This window comes from Annulohypoxylon truncatum (genome assembly GCF_022578515.1).
Source record: "Annulohypoxylon truncatum strain CBS 140777 unplaced genomic scaffold F4807scaffold_52, whole genome shotgun sequence".
NCBI lineage: Eukaryota > Fungi > Ascomycota > Sordariomycetes > Xylariales > Hypoxylaceae > Annulohypoxylon > Annulohypoxylon truncatum.
Window position 1 is genome coordinate 84,523 of NW_025953838.1, and position 16,470 is coordinate 100,992.

The window sequence follows — 16,470 nt, forward strand, 5'->3', positions numbered from 1 at the left end:
CGATAAATAAAAATGTTTTATTTAAGTTAAAAAAATTTTAAAATTTTTTAAAAAATTAATTTTATTTTATAAAAATAATAAAGTTAATTTTTTTAATATTACGTTAATATTAAAAAAATTAAAAAACCATTTTTATAAATATTTTCTTATATATAATTTATAAAAATAATATAATATTAATTTTTTTTTTATTAATAATATTAATTAATTATTAAAATAATTTTAAATTTTTTTTACTTTTTTTATACTTTTAATTAATAATTTACGAATAAAAAAAAACAATTAACTTTAATTAAAATATTTAAAAAAAAATTAATATAATATAAATAAAATAAACTTAAATAAATTAAAAAAATAATTAATTTAAAAAATTAAAAAAAAATTATTATATATATAAAAAAATTTATAAAAATATATTTAATTATTAATTAATTTATTAATTTATTAATGCGTTATTATTTTATATTTTAATTATTATTTAATAAATTTTAAAAGAAAAAACATTTAATTAATTTTAAAAATAAAACGGTTAATTATATAATATTAATAAAATAATTATTTTAATTTAATAATATTTTTTTATAATATTATTATTATATTAAAAATATTAATAATAAAATAATTATTTTTCTTAAAAAAATATTAATAATATAATAAAATATTTTTTAAAAAAAATAAATATAATAATATAAATTTTTAAAATTTATTTAATAAATTTTAATATTATTTAAATTTAAAATTTATAAACTTTAATATAAATAACGATTTTTTTATTTAATAATAAAATAAATAAAAAAATTATTTTAAATTATATTAATTTATTTTTAATATATTATTTATTTTAATTATATTAATTAAATATAAACGAGTTTTTAATTAAGAGCAATGCTAGCCGCGCAGTATGATGTTGCTTATCTCCGCCGCGCAGTAGAGCTAAAAAAGCGCGTCCGAAAGAGGTATAAATCGGGTACCTTTGCCGCCATACAAACCGTCATACAATTAGCTGTACCTTTGTAACTCCTATACACAACTATTTTTCAGTCAACTTCAATCAATTATTCTTCGCTCAACTCAAGCCTAAATCTCTTATAATTACTATACTTTAAGAGCCCTTAATCTACTTTATATACAGCCCTATTTGCAGGACCTAAAACAAAGGTTTAAAGGAGATATTGTAAGGTCGAAATGGAGCAGTGGTTAAATCGCGGTCGCAAGACTTGGAATTGCTTCAATCCGACCGATCTTTTCAACGCTTAATATCTCTTCAACACAACCGTTCCAGGTCCTGCAAATGGAGCTGTATATAAAGTAGATTAAGCGCTTTTGGATTATTGTAATTGTAAGAGATTTGGATTAATATTGAGCGAGAAATAATTGATTAAACCCAAGTACTGCGTTAAAAGGTGTTCTACACACCGTTCGAACGCGCTAGCGCCATTTTAGCTGTACTGCGCGCCGGAGATAAGCCCCGGCATACTGCGCGGCTAGCATTGCTCTTAATTAAATTAAAATAATTATATTATTTTAAAAATAATTTTTAAAAATTAATTTTTTTAAAATAATTTAATATTTTAAATATTAATTTTTAAATAATAAAAAAAAAATATAAGAATTAAACGATTTAATTTAAAAAAAATAAATTTTAAAAAAACGGCGGTAAAGTTAATAATAAAAGCGTTAAAATAAAAGTTTAAAAATAAATAAAAGTTTTTTTAATTTATTTTTTTTTATTATTAAATAATTAAAATAATAAATTTTAACGAATAAATAAAATTCTTAAATTATTTATATTTATTTAAAGTAATTAAATAAATTATAATTATTTTATTTATTTTATTTATGTAATGCTTTAACATTAGCCATATGCTTTACTTAATGGACGGTGCGTAATTAAATACATAGGTAACTATAATAATAATTTATCCCCTAGGTTTTAATGGACAACCGCTTCAGCTTAGGTAGCTCAGCCACTGAAAAAGGCGCCACACAGTGTGAGCGTGCTCCAAGTCACACGAGTTTAACCCATCACAAAAGTTTACAAACTTTTGACCAGAGCCTTACCTAGCGCGTTCTAGGCGATGCCGGCTTGAGAAAAGTCCCACAGTCGAAGTCTAATTTCTGTTATACAATGCCGAGAATAGCTAGGCAAAAGAGATTGATTGGGAGGGACTTCGTGATGATCAATTATCATGCTGTAGGCAAAGAATATTTCAATACATGATTAGGTTAACATGTCTCCTAACATGCCACATGGAAAGCCGTCATGTGCACGTGCACGTCGCAAAGATGACGAAGGTCAGCTCAAAAATTCGCGGATTAAACGATAATTAGAATTTAGAAAGAAAATGTTCTAAGATAGAAAAAAGATACCCGGGTTTTGCTCTTCGTTGTAGTCCTCGTTTTGTTACTTCATTTGTCCTCGCAGGACCTAAGGCGACAATTGTCGATGGATTGGAATTGCTCTTACATTGGGCTATGGTGCTCCCTGGGTTTCTTAGACTGAGATATATCAGACTAAGAGGTCTCCAAAATATGCTTGAAAAGACATAGGCGGTGTTAGACTATGGTTGATAGTTGGACAAATATGTTTGCTAGTTCAAGTGGTGGTTCATAGTCGTTGTTATTAGTCCAGGTGGCTAGTGTCCTGTGGCTAGTGGCTGGTAGGTTGGGACAATGGTCCTAACAGTGGTTGTATAGGTGGGTAACCTAGTTCAAATTATATCACCGAAATGTTTAGAAAATTGAGGCGAGCTTTAAGCAATTGGAGATTATATCCATATATATTCCAGAGACTGTAGTTTATTATTTAGTCCTTGTTGGAGTTGATTCCCATGGTGGATACTTCATAGAATACCCCTTATGTTAGTACGTATATAGTTATGTCCGATATCTCCATTTGGGATGGATACCCCTCTTCTATTTACCTAGGGATAGGCTGCGGAAATGACCCGCCCGCCGCCAGTAGAGATATCTCTTTGGTTGGCATAAGACTACAGTCTCCACAAAACCGGTAACTGTACATCGGCGATAGCGCAGGCCCTTTGGACCTGCGAGCGTTGAGGCTCTCACAGTGATCTTCGGAGGCGTCTAACTAACTAGAAGTAAGCTTGTATGGGTGCCAGTGGAGCTCAGGGGTTGCTGAAAGTACAATTACTAATTGTGGTGGAGCTGTAGTCTTATGCCAACCGAAGGAGTACTTGATGAAAACCATTAATATTCGAACAGAACAAAAACATGAACTCTACCAGGCGTGATTTTAACTCGCATAAAATTGACTACTTCCCATATTTGGTGCTACCCTAAATAACGAATATCTTTCAAGCCTAGGTACGTAGCATAAACTCAGTGCAAGGAAGCAAGGTATCCGCCATCTTATAGGCCGCAACGTAGAAAGCAACCAAATTTAAGGAAGACGAGGCAAAATAGTGTTGAGCTCGGCGGAAATACGCGCCTTGTGGGCCGCCTTGATATCCTTGGGGTCGAGATCCGAGAAAAGAATGGTACTAGGAGGGCCGTTGGTAAAAATCCCCAAACGGTCCGCTCGGAGGCGGTATTCATTATCGGTAGTGTGCTGGGTCTGATTTTGGGTTGCTTTCGGGGACTTATAACTACATCATAGTGGAATAGATGAGCTCCAGCTTCTTTAACCCATGTAGAAATTTCGAACAGAGAATTCTAGGTCGGCTTACTCATTGGTGCCAGCATTGGTGTTCAATTCGGAGGACATCCTAAAACGAGTAACAAGTAACAGGTGTGTAACAGTAAAGTTGTGTACCTATAACCTAATGAGATTCACGTTGTATGATTATTTTTAGGAAACCTAGGTAGGTACTCACTCAAATAACACCGCGTGCTCGTGAATATAGCTTGAGTGATCATAACTTAGCAGAAATCTTCAGGCTAGAATCTTGAAAAGTATAAACACGGTGAAATATTTATCTACTTTATAGACATTTTCTTACTTATAGTCAAACCTAGCAAGTAATGATCCAAGAATTGCTAATGGTAGACCGAATAGACTGCTACTTACAGCAAAAGCCTTTTACTTATGATTCATGCCGATACACCCAAGACACAACATTCATGACTGTAGTTTAGGGAACATATTGGACCTTGTTTCCGATGACTATATCGGCGTGTACGAGGCTTGGTAAGGAAAACCTAGTTTCCACACGCTACGGTTGCCAACTTGTTTACAGTGGCTATATTAATTCAACTTAGGTATGTAACAAAAAGGTTATTCATGTAGGATATCATATGATGGGTTATACGAGAAGGTTTTAACGGATAACTCCCCCGAGAATTTAACTTCTATTCCAGTTAGTTAGTACTGCTCTAGCTCATGAAGTAAAATAAAAGTAGGCTTGTTTTCAAGTATTCTTATATACATTATGCTCAGCCTATCGTTAAAACATACTAGGTAACTATAAGAGAATTAATGAGTTAGGTCTGTGTTAGCCTCTAGGCCAGACCGAGTCCCATTTATTTACCGTCTTGTTTGGTGCAGTTGCAGTGGTTTGGTTATACGAACTTAACGTTATGAGATGTGGGAGCTGTATCTAATTCATCCAATAGAAAGATTTGTATATTTAATTCAATTTCCTGGAAGATTCTAGCCCAGGATGGTTCTTGTTACATGGTACGTACTTAAGTACATACCAATCTAGCATACAAAATCTCCAACTGGTTTCTAATTACGGGTTTAATTTAAATATATATATATATATATTCATACTACCGAATTCTCATTTTATATCCTTTGAAAACAAGTGAAGTATTGCAATGAACTTACTTAAAACGCTGAACGCATGATACTGAAAGTTTTAGTAAGTTATGAAAGTTTTGAATTTCTTTCTTTCTAGGAAACTACTTAGTTGCCTCCGGTGAGCTCGTTTAAAGAGATAAATCTTGACGTCACATAGTGTGTCATGTTGGGTGTATATCCGATGCAGTGGTTTCTATGGGAGTCGGGGATACGGAGTATGTGATGTTTCTTTCTATCTGTTCTCACTAGAGTTAATGGTGACCCGTCGTGTACCAGGATAAAGCATTCCGTGAGTAATATCTCCAGTGCTAATTCATAGGTAGCGAGAAAGGGCGGGAATTTGCATGAACTGCTTCCCTTGGCTACAAATACAGGTAGGCGATAGTTCGCATCGTATCGGCTATGCTTCTCGATGAAAAGATAGCTAAGGCCTCACTATACGTATTAGCATCCTAGGTTACACCTTAAGTGTTGTCCTGCATGTCCTGAATGAGATTTGACCATTTTTAGCGTGATGTGTCACTTGTGACATTCTGATCTTGAGAAACACCGGTGAATGTTTTCGTAATTTTAACAAAAGCAGCAAGGCACTCTCTGTTAATCCGGAACTTTTATACCGGTATGAAATATTGGAACTGTGTTGAGGATCACAAGAGTATGTCTTCGGACCGATTTTTATCTTCTTGTTTTAATTTCGATGACGACGTGTTGGAGGTAGCTGAGCCTGAGTCATGGGTGTACGAAGTGAGGGGGTTCGGGTCTTTTGAATTAATGATTTTCTTTGGATCGACACGACTTACGAAATGCTGGGATAAATCTTCATCATACCGAGAAACTGATATAGCAGATCGAGGACACTTGAGCAATTTAACAGAAGTTAGAGGTAGGCAAATTCATTGAGAGGAAGGTAATTCGAATGCGCATAGGAAAGCTGAAATCAACTTGGCTATTTTTAACATGTCTAAAGGACACCCTTTATACAAGTAGTTACATGCCTATTTATTCTTTAGTTGGGGGCGGATACACCAATGTGAGATGTGTACCCCCTGAAGGTAAAGATACACAGCCATATGTAAACACCATGTAATCTAGGTAGAAGCTTTAGTAAATCAAAAACACCTTCTATAACATAATATCAGGATGGCTTACTATTAATACCTACCGTTGGGTATTTGCATCCATCTCCATAGATAGTAGGAAGGACTATTAATGCGACACGGTCATTGTTTTCCGTTTCTGAATTTCCTCGCCCGTCGATATGGTCTGTGATACTTGTTTCTTGTAAATATGTAGGTACCTAGGTTGGAAGTACCAAACAGAACGCTTCCTTTCATGAACTCCAACTACATTGTGAGATTATGATCACTCACCAAGGGGATAATTTCCTAAGTAAAATTTCAATCAATATTCTATCATTATGGTCAGTGTTCCATTCAAAGCCCCAATTCAACTAGTTCGTTCAACTCTTTCTTGAAGTTTTTTGTTCCGAAATACTTCCAATGCTCTCCTGCGATTGTGTGTGTCAAATCCTCTTCATTTGGTCTGTTTACACCCGATCCTCCATCGTTCTCCGCACTTTTTGGGAGCCCAACGCCTTGTGCCGACTTGAAAAAGTTGTCCTTATCCCACATCTTCTTGACACGCCTCAATTCCTGGCGATTATCCCCAAAATATGCCCGCTCATGGGCGTTTGCGCCCAGCGCTCCGTCGGGGAAATTGATGAACGCAGCCTCTCCCTTTAGGGAAAGGGGCCTCAATTTCTTCTTGACATCCTCCAAGAAAGGTCTCATGTCCGTTTCCATCCATTTATCCACCCATTCTACAGTGACATAGGTGTGGTATACAGCTTCACGCCAGAAGAAAGCCGTGTCTGAAGGTTTCTTCTCGGTCGCCTTTCCACCCGAATGGATCCATGTCACTAGAAACTCAACCTGTTCCCCAGAGAATCGACGTCGGAAGGCCTCCATATCTTCTCGTATAATAGATGTTGCTCTTTCAATAGTGATCCTATCATTTTTGAAAATGAAGGAGCTGTAGATGCTATAGGTATTGTTGCTCGGAAAAGCCTTTTTAGTTTCCTCTGTCCATTGAGAAACGAGCGTCTCATGAAGGAAACGTGTGGACTTTTCAGGTAGGGATCGCCTTTTGAGCTGCTTCGATAGTTCTAGGTTTTTGATATATTCGTCGATAACAACATCAAACTCTTCTTTAGTCCCATCATAATATATCAAGAATCTCACTCCGTCAGCTGAAGAACGTCCTCGTAGATCGCACATCCACGTACTGTCGATGGTCATCCGGTTAGGCCAGCTCGTCGTATAGAAACTGTTCATCGTGGTCATGAAATCATCAGTCATTCCCGACTTGGGAAACCACTGATATCTCCCAGCTATCACAATGCCATCCTTGTTGCGTAGTCTCCGAACCTGTAGCTTCATTTCTACCAAGACTCCGAAATTACCACCTCCTCCACCGCGGATCGCCCAGAAGAGCCTGCCTTTATTAGAGTTCGGGTCATCACTATCCTTGACGGTGACCAAGTTTCCATCTGCGGTCACTAGGGTAGCCTCCGTTAAAGTGTCGCTCCCCATTCCGATACTCCTGGTGAATGGGCCGAGACCACCCCCAAGAGTAAACCCCCCTACTCCCACAGTGGGACACCTGCCGCCATTCACGACGAACCCATCATGTTGGCCGTTAACCAAGGTCTTGTAAACATTGCCCCACTGGCAACCAGCTTGTATAGTGACACTTTTAGATTTGATATCAAGTTTGGCCGTGTTCAACTTGCTGAGATCCAGAGAGATACCTCTGAAGGCGGTGGAATGTCCCGCGTATGAGTGGCCCCCGCCTTTGATGGTTATTTCGAGTTTCTGCGATTTTGCCTGCTTGATTATATCTTGGACTTGTGAAAACGTCGTGGGCTGCATTACACATTCCGGCCTCGAGAAACGGAACAGAAGGTTTGATGTCGCGACGGAACGCTCATACTCCTCCTCTCCACGCTCAAATACGAGTACCTTTTTAGCCTTTAGACGTTTAATGGCCCTGTCCATTGACTTGGAAGAAATGGTAGTAGTAGTACCAAACTTCAATAGGTCTTCTCGTTTTAATAACCAAGCCACTTGGTTTACCGAAGGAGGAAAGCCGGATTGAATATCCACTTGTTTAGAATTTGCGAAGTTTTAGACTTTATTGCGTATATTACCTAGGTAACTTCTTTCATTTACTAGATGGCGAGGAGAGTCCTACTATATACACGTTCCTATAAGGATAATATCATATCCGAATTCAGCCTCCTAATCATTGGCTTATCTAGCGTGAATAATGACCACGATACTAGCTGAGTATAAGTTTGGTATGAGCTATAAACGCATTAAGATATTCAGAAACTTCTTTTATGATGCTCGCCCACACCGGTCAGCTCTCCTTTGCGATGAAAGCTGACGATCAATAAGTCACACCACACGGTTTCATTTTGAAAAGCAAGCTGATATATCCTACAGGATCCCCGATTGGTTGACCGATAATCTATGTACCCCAAGATGTGCTTTTCGTGATATTGGGTCAGAGGGGGTGAGCAAATACCACCAAGTGACGTTACCTGCTTGAGGAAATATCGTCGGTGAGGTAGATAACGAGTGAGGCTCTACAAGATACCTGAGTAATCGGGCTGTATTCAATACCAGCTGTTCATTTATGTTTGGTTCTATGCATGCGATTAATGTATTGCGATCCAAGCGCAAAGACATAACCGCCCAAATGACACATATCACAGCCTTCAACCTCCTAAAAACAATCATTATGACTTTTGTACCTTTGCACTCATACACCCTTAACCCACGCCGTTCTAGACTAAGAATTCAGCTCAGCCTTACCTGTGCACGATAGTACATTTATATCCCCACCCAGAGGAGAAATACAGTAAGATACAAGGATATGGTGTAATCTGTACCTAGCCTTACTCAATTATCCTGGAAACGCGCATAGCGAGACACATAATTATCAGAACCCGGATGGTAGCCTTCTGGTGTAAGTTTATTCGTACCTTAGAAGACATTGAATGCCCCTAGATACTGTAGGTCGAGAGTTGGGCATAAATACGGCCGTGCAGCCCGATGTGACTCCCGAGAATGTACTTGCGATCAGCTTTGATAAGTGTTTTGAGCCTCAATATTGAGGGTTTGGGGAGGTCCCCCCGACTTTTGGGTAACCCCTGAGCTCCTCGATCTAACTATACTGAGGAATATAAATACCTTATCTTTCCATAGCGCAAATATTCCACAAGGCTTGCCAAATTCAATCACATACCTAGAACTACTACCAACTAGGAAATCATCACATTTTATATTATTTTTTTTCTTGTCCACACTCAAGAGTTCATCCGAAACTTTCACCATGGGAACTCGCGTAAATGCTCGGCGTGCCAACGGAAATCCAGATACCCTCAATGAACGAAATCCCATAGATGGTCTGACACCGTTAGCTACTGCGACCGTTGTAGGAGATGCTGAGAAGGTCAAACGGCTCCTTGATAAGGGCGTCGAAGCAGATGCACGGTCTAGGAATGGCGAAACTCCATTACTCCTTGCTGCGTGGAAAACCAGCTATAACCGCTCTCGAATCATCCAGCTTCTCCTGACGAGGACACCCTCTAGTTCCGTTGATGCAACGTGTGATATCGCCGATAACAATACACCGTTGATGTTTGCTGTTACAAAGGGCGACCTAGAATCTATAAGACTCTTGCGGAAGGCCGGGGCTTCTATAGAGTTGGAGAACGACAGCCATCAAAATGCGGAAGAGATGGCTAGAATGATGGGAGGCAGAGTTCCTCTTGCACTTCATCCAGAGACTGAAAGAGGGGCTCTTGGGAAGCTATCTAGCCTCACCTTATCTTTCCTGCTCTCGGTCGTTTCCTGGGTGAACATCCACGTCGGCGGCGTTGTCCGCCGGATCTTTGGACTAAACCCCGATCCAGACGAAGATATTGACAAAGTAAGGTGGCATTTCTTGACTTAACACCCGTTTAAGCAGCGGTTCCACTAACTAGGCATCGCAGGAAATGGACATCCTCGAGGAGCCTAGTGGAGAAGAACTTGTAGAAAGTGTCGAGAGATTCGTCGACGACAATCCTATACTACAACGGTTCTTCAAGGGGAAGGAGGATTACATAAAGGAGTTGACACAAAAGGCAGTGGACTTGAAGAATGATACGAGCACATGCCTAGGCTGTGAAGAACTATTGCCTAAGACTATCAATGTTTCTTTGCATCAGCAAGTCTTATACTGCGGTAAGATATCAATTATTAGCACCTGCAAACCTCTGGCTACTCGTATCTAATAACAGATGTATAGACGACAGCTCCTCTATGAGGAGGGAGGGCCGTTGGGAGTCTCAGAAATGTCTCGTCGAGCGAATCGCTAAGATCACCACACGAATTCTCCCCGAACACGAAGGCGTTATGCTACGTTTCATCAATCAGGATATGGAGCATTCTTCGAACTTAAACCTAGAGGGGATCGGGAAGGTCTTCGAGTTAATATCCTGGCAGCGGGAAAATAGCCATACCAAAATCGGCACTTATCTAAAATCGAAGATCCTCGAGCCGCTAGTTTACAGCAAGCTAGAATCTGAGGATGGCGGACTTGAAAGACCGCTCCTTATCTCCGTAGTCACCGACGGCATGCCTACTAGAGAAAGCCCCTCTGAGTTTGTGGAAGCGATCTTGGAGTGTGGTAATAGGTTGGAGCGGGCTGGGTATCCTCGCAAGAGTACGTACTAATGCATCATTTCGTCTCGTATTAATAATCCCATCATCTAACACTATCATCTCAACTTATAGGTGTGAAATTCATGGTCGGCCAAGTCGGCTCTGGGAGAGATGCGGCAAGGTTTCTTGACGGACTTAGAGGCAACGCTGAGATTTCTGAAGTGGTTTACTGTACTACAGGTAGGTCTGATACTTGGCCCCTCATGTTTTCTATCTCAGTACCTACTAATGGTCTAACACTATCCAGATCAGCTAGATGCCAAATTCACGGAGTTTCGTGAAAATGAATGGGATCTTGACCGATGGGTGAGCATCACACCGACTCCTCAACTTCTGATTTAATCGCCGACTTAGGCCCTTCTAACCTATCTCATCTAGTTAATTGAAACCCTATTCTCTCCTATCAAAGGTCCCGAAACCAGCGAAACTCGGTAAACACTTTCATATGACCAAATCTATAGGAAGGGCAGGACCAAGAGAGAGTTCAATATGTTAATCTTCACATGGTCCTGAACTTCGATTCGGAGCAGATTGGAAAGAAGGGCAAGGTTCTATGAGTCGACGGCGTCTTTTCTTTTGTTCTCATAACAAATACATACATCAAGACTTACTGATAGTCTATCCTTAATCATACCTTAGCATCAATTTTCATTATGTTGAACTCATGAAAATACTTTCTCCTATCTATTCACAAGTTATCAAAACGTAAATTCGTTGGAATATTTTTTAATCACGAAGGTTGAGCCGACGGTCTTCCTAGAATCGAAAAAGGGGTTAGGGGTAAGGGGTTCAGGGGTCAGAGAGTTTAACCGTCTTATCGATAGAGGTACCCAAGCTCGGACCACATTCAATCCTGACGCAGTCAACCCACGAGAATTTCCAGCTTCATGACGACGTCCTTGAAAAAATATTGAAATTCAATTGTGGTTTCTCGTCAACTTCTAAAACCTACCGCATTTCCGATGCCCCCTCACACAGGACTGCGCATTGCGCGCGTCCGTCCTCTGTTCCTCAACAATGGCACCGGATCTTGCACACCCACGCTTGCGCCTCTCTTCATCACGACCTATAACATTCGAGCTCGAAAGCGGTTAGCTCCACCACAGCCAAGCTCGAGCTCAAGCTTAAGCTCTCGACGCACCGCATCAACGGCATCGCAAGCCAAAGAAACCAAGACGAAACCACCTCCCACTATCTCCGAGCTCGCCTCCTCTCCAACCCGGCCATCCTCTCCCCTCCCACCCTCCTCAACTCTCAACCCACCCGCCTCGACCCGACCACCACCTCTAGAACTACCCACGCGCGACCCCGCGACCTCGATGTTCACGTACTGGTACCAATACGGCAAAGCCTACATGACCTTCTACAAGACCGGACTCCGAGCCATCCTCACGAACCGACGCCTGCTCTCCCAATCCACCTCCTCCATATCCACCACCAACCCATCTCCCTCAGACAACCCCACACGCTCCGACATCCTCCTCCGCGAACGCGTACACCACGACCTCTTCCGCGTCCCGGCCTTCGCGCTCCTACTCCTCGTCTGCGGAGAACTAACCCCCCTCGTCGTAATAGCGTTCCCGCGCTTAACACCCTACACCTGCCGAATCCCGAACCAAATCTCCGCCTTACAGCGGCGTTCCGAAGCGCGGCGCGCCCGCAGCTACGCCTCTCTGAAACACGCGCAGTTGACGGCGCATGACCTGCGCGGCGGCTTGGCGAGCGGCCACGTGTGCCGCGCGCTGGGGCTGACGAGTCCGCTGTGGGACCGGATCGGGATCGACTCGCCGTTCGGGTCGTCGCTGGCGACACGCGCGGTGGTGCGGATCGCGGAGGACGACGCGCTGATTAGGAAGGGGGGCGGCGTGGATGCGTTGGTTGATGAGGAGGTTGTGCTCGCGTGCGAGGACCGAGGGATGGATGTTCGGGGGAGGGATGTGGATCAGCTGAGGGCCGAGCTGAGGGATTGGTTGCGCAAGGCTGCCCCTGCGAAGGGCGGGAGCCGTGAGGAGGCGAGGAAGGAGGCTGAGGATAGGATTAGGGGGTTGCTACTTGGGATAGACGGAGCGGACGGCAAAAGTTGAGGTTCAGGTACGAATAGAATGGACTGAGAATTTAGTCCATACTAGTAGGTATTAGAGTCATGTGCTCGGAATTATACGTGTAATGATGCGAAGAATTGTACGATACGATACGATACAATCAAAAAGGGGGGAACGGGCAGGTCAAAACAGCCCGGGGATCAGACAAAACTTGGCTCACTGAAAACAACACGCAACAAGAGGCAACAAAGCCCAATTTAAGTAATCCATTATCATCGGTGTGATGATTTGCATTTATGCTATCAAGCCTATCTCAGAATTGGAAAGCTATAGCAAGGGCTAAGGCTGATAAGTCCCTCGTGCGTACACATTAGTACCGTAGTGAGAAAACCATCAACCCAGTCTTAGTTCAAGAATTCCACTAAACTTCTAGTAAGCACCTTTAGCCATGCAAGAAGGCGTCTGACTAAGGACAAACGCTAGATGAACGGGGTCCATGTTCCAATGAGCGGAACGATGAAAAAGGCGCTTATTACAAAGCTGTACCCTGGGGCGACTTGCTCACTGGCGGTATCGAGCTAGTTGTGCCATGATAGTCTGCACATGTTGGTTTGGATCGCCGCCTTGGGCGCCTGGCACTCCTGGTCCTCCGGGAGCGGGAGCAGGTGGATAGTTCGCGTTGTATTGTCGATTAGGACCAGGCGCATAAGGATGATTGCTTGCTCCGACGCCAGGGTAGGCTGCATTCGGATCCTGATTAACAGGGGGTCGCACAATTGTCTGACTTGAAGCATAAGCCTGGGGCGCATTAGACGGAGTGCCTTGCTGACTATGAAGACTTCCAAGAATCTTTTGCAAGGTGGCGTTGTCTAAAGAGCCCTGTGTGCCGCCAATAGGAGGAACTGGTGCACTAGGATAGGGCTGGCTTGGATACGAAGGAGGTACGTAAGTAGGCCGTGGAGCCGGAGGGTATTGGGTCGGGGTCGGCGGATACTGTACACCACCATAGGGAGGGATATGCTGGACCTGGGGAGCTTGAGGCTTGGCGCGATGAACAAGCTGGGCCGCGATGCTGGGGGCAAGGTCTTGGTATTGATCATAGCGAATACTACCACGTCCGCCAGAGCGATTGAACACCTGTAGTGAGACGGTGCCGCTTCGTTGTGCTTGATAATCCAGTTCAACCACTGCATAAACGCCTTCCATCACCTGACGCTGGATTACGGCCTCTCGGGAGAGGTTAGAGTGTAGGAACATGACCTGCACCTTTAAGCCTAGGTCGAGAAAGGAGCGCTCAACCCAACCAACGAAGTCTCGTTCGACTTCTTGGATAATAAGGAACTGCACATCCGGGATATCTCCTCCGTACCTACGAGGGATATCGAGTTCTGCCTCGGAAATTTGACGCCGGTACGGGCTAGGGCTTCGGTGTCGATAGCTGCCTGAGTCGCGTCTTCCGTAGCTGGGAGACCGTGAACGACCACGACCACCATAATCATCATAATAGCCACGGCCACTATCGTACGAATTCTGTTGGCGATGACTGCCTCGGCGAGGAGATGATTGGCGACTAGGGCGATAATCATCACGTCGACCACGTGCAGCATCGTGACGTTCATTATCACGCTTGCTCTTGTTGCTACGTTTGTCACCGTCACCATCCTTCTTCTGCGTGCGGGAAAATTCAAGGTCCGCTCTTTGTTAGAAGATGAACAAAATCATACGATAAAAGAATGCACTCACGAATCTTACGGCCTCTAACATCGATTCCCTGCAGATGATCCATCGCAGCTTGACCTTCCGCCATAGTGTGGTATTGCACGAAGCCATATGCCTGCTTGAGAGAAATCTGCGCCAAGCGGCCATATTTAGAAAAGAGGTCGAACACCTCTTTCTTAGAGACTCTGTCACTAGAGAGATTTCCTATTGGAAAAACCGATAAGCGACCGATATATGTAGGAAATTATGGAACGGAACTTACCAATAAACAATCTCGATCCTTCCGGAAAACGGTCCCACTTGGCTTCGGATACGTAACGGCGTTCCTCATGCAAAAATGTCTCCCATTGTTGAGACTGGTCGCTGGGTTGCGATCGGATGCCTGTCGCAGCAACATAAGTAGGATCAAATTGTGCCACTGGGAAAGGATGGGCTGGCAGAGAACTAAGAGAGGATGAGGACGGCGGGGGTGGGAGAGTATTACGAGCTTCTAGAGCCGTCCCAGGAGCGCCGACTGAGTAAGTGCCGGGCGGAGGCGGCAGAGAGGAGGCAATGCCGGTGGCATGGGGATAAGAAAGGCCCGGCTGATAGTTGAGACCAGGAACATCTTCTAGACGCACATGTGGCTGGGCTAGGGGAGGTTGCTGAGGCATAGGCGGTCTGGGAGGCAGGGACACAGATGGCGCGTTGGCAGAAATCTGCTGTACCGATGACTGTTGGGCAGGTCCAGTGGAAGAATTACCTATGATCTTGTCCACAATGTCCTGGATATCAATATTATCATCATTGGCAGCACTTGATAGGGCATGACCTTGAGTTTGGTTCTTGTTTTCAGTCTCCTCAGCGGCAGTCTCTGCCGGTGGCTGAGGTGCATCCAAGGTATGGGCGATCGACGAGGCGACTACGGCCTGTTCTTGCGGCTCTTGAGGTTCTTGGGCCTCTTGTGGGCTCGAGCGGCTCGTGTTCGGAACAGGCTGGTGCACATGTTGGACAGGGATATTGAGAGACTTAGAAAGATCATGTGAAGTGTAAGTGTTAACTTCAGAATGACCTGTCTGCGATTCAGACAGGTCAGAACTAAGAGCTGATGTGTTCGGCTGGGATACATCTTGCTGGGCTTCAACAGCACCATTCTGTTGATCATGATTAGGGTGGTCGGTGTTTCTATCATCCTTAACTAAGGTTCCTTCTTCCTTGTTGCCGTCATTGTCATCTCCGAAATAGCTCAAATACGGAACGGTGGCACCGACGCCACCTCTGCTGTTGTCTTGGTAGTTGGTCGTTGCCGTGTTGCCGTGGTTTTGGCCTGCTGCTAGAGCTACATCATTGGTCTGGTTCGCAGCAGCCGTGGGAGGGACTTGGTCGCCGTCGGAGAGCGACATAGTACAAAGAGTATCGGCTTGATCCTGAAGAGCCGGCACTATAACTGGTGATGAGGGGTGAAGGGGTGCTGGCGATAGGGGGGTTAGATTGGCAGTCGCCAGAAGTGGAGGTGACGTCCCGGTCATCCAGGTGGCATGGGAGGTCAGACAATCTAGAGAACGTTGGAATGTTGCCTGCGGTACCTGGGTATGATAGTTGGCAACCTTGGGAGTTTTGGAGCTGTATTCGAAATTTACCTAGGTAAGTTTCCGTTGTGCTGATAGGTATGCGATGCGATGGCAGTTCAACGTTGATAATGGTGCCTTTGAAGAAGATTGTCGGGAAATGGCCTGTCCAAGCTGGCAGAAATCACAGGGCGCGGAGAGGAATAAGTAGAGACCCATGTGTTGTAGGTGAAAAGCGAGGTTTAGAAATTGGAATAAAGGTAACAGGGAAAAACAGAAGCACCTGGGACAGTCAAGTTTTACTTGAACATGTGGGATGAGTGTAGATTAGCACGCGTAGTTTTGCGCGCCTCTGCGCTCTCTGCTGATTGGTGCCAATGTGAACAAATAATTGGCAGCGATTGCTCAGTAGATCACTCGGTATTGACACAATTCTGTTCAAGGGATTTCAACAAGTATCAATGGCATCAATGAAGAAGAACAAATCATGTCGGAGAAGATGATGAGAACGCAAAGATGTGGAGGGGGTGGAGGGTGGGTTGAGGCTTTGCGAAGATGCAAGGTGCAAGGTGCAAGGCTGGGAGCTGGGATGGGGGGGGAATGGGAGAGTGGGATCCGACGAT

General features: G+C 43.3%; 5 protein-coding genes across 5 annotated transcripts; 2 read left to right on the plus strand and 3 right to left on the minus strand.

The window, feature by feature from the left end:
* Window positions 1-3,403: 3,403 nt before the first annotated feature.
* On the minus strand, window positions 3,404-3,727 carry F4807DRAFT_465367 (uncharacterized protein; the record flags this gene model as incomplete). The annotated part of the gene is made up of 2 exons (XM_048002269.1): window positions 3,404-3,608; window positions 3,690-3,727. 2 exons carry the CDS (start codon window positions 3,725-3,727, stop codon window positions 3,404-3,406), a joined length of 243 nt encoding a protein of 80 aa, XP_047849245.1.
* Window positions 3,728-6,198: 2,471 nt separating this feature from the next.
* Window positions 6,199-7,821, minus strand: F4807DRAFT_471786 (uncharacterized protein; the record flags this gene model as incomplete). The annotated part of the gene is made up of 1 exon (XM_048002960.1): window positions 6,199-7,821. The coding sequence occupies one exon, from the start codon at window positions 7,819-7,821 to the stop codon at window positions 6,199-6,201; it is 1,623 nt and encodes a 540-aa protein (XP_047849246.1).
* Window positions 7,822-9,071: 1,250 nt separating this feature from the next.
* Window positions 9,072-11,234, plus strand: F4807DRAFT_471789 (ankyrin). The gene is made up of 6 exons (XM_048002961.1): window positions 9,072-9,763; window positions 9,828-10,059; window positions 10,124-10,540; window positions 10,612-10,719; window positions 10,787-10,845; window positions 10,918-11,234. The coding sequence occupies exons 1-6, from the start codon at window positions 9,164-9,166 to the stop codon at window positions 10,972-10,974; spliced, it is 1,473 nt and encodes a 490-aa protein (XP_047849247.1). The 5' UTR covers window positions 9,072-9,163; the 3' UTR covers window positions 10,975-11,234.
* A 47-nt stretch (window positions 11,235-11,281) lies between these two features.
* Window positions 11,282-12,891, plus strand: F4807DRAFT_321040 (uncharacterized protein). Its single transcript, XM_047995153.1, has one exon. It carries the CDS (start codon window positions 11,502-11,504, stop codon window positions 12,621-12,623), a length of 1,122 nt encoding a protein of 373 aa, XP_047849248.1. The 5' UTR covers window positions 11,282-11,501; the 3' UTR covers window positions 12,624-12,891.
* A 251-nt stretch (window positions 12,892-13,142) lies between these two features.
* Window positions 13,143-15,682, minus strand: F4807DRAFT_465371 (uncharacterized protein; the record flags this gene model as incomplete). Its single annotated transcript, XM_048002270.1, has 3 exons — window positions 13,143-14,275; window positions 14,325-14,504; window positions 14,563-15,682. 3 exons carry the CDS (start codon window positions 15,680-15,682, stop codon window positions 13,143-13,145), a joined length of 2,433 nt encoding a protein of 810 aa, XP_047849249.1.
* Window positions 15,683-16,470: the final 788 nt, after the last annotated feature.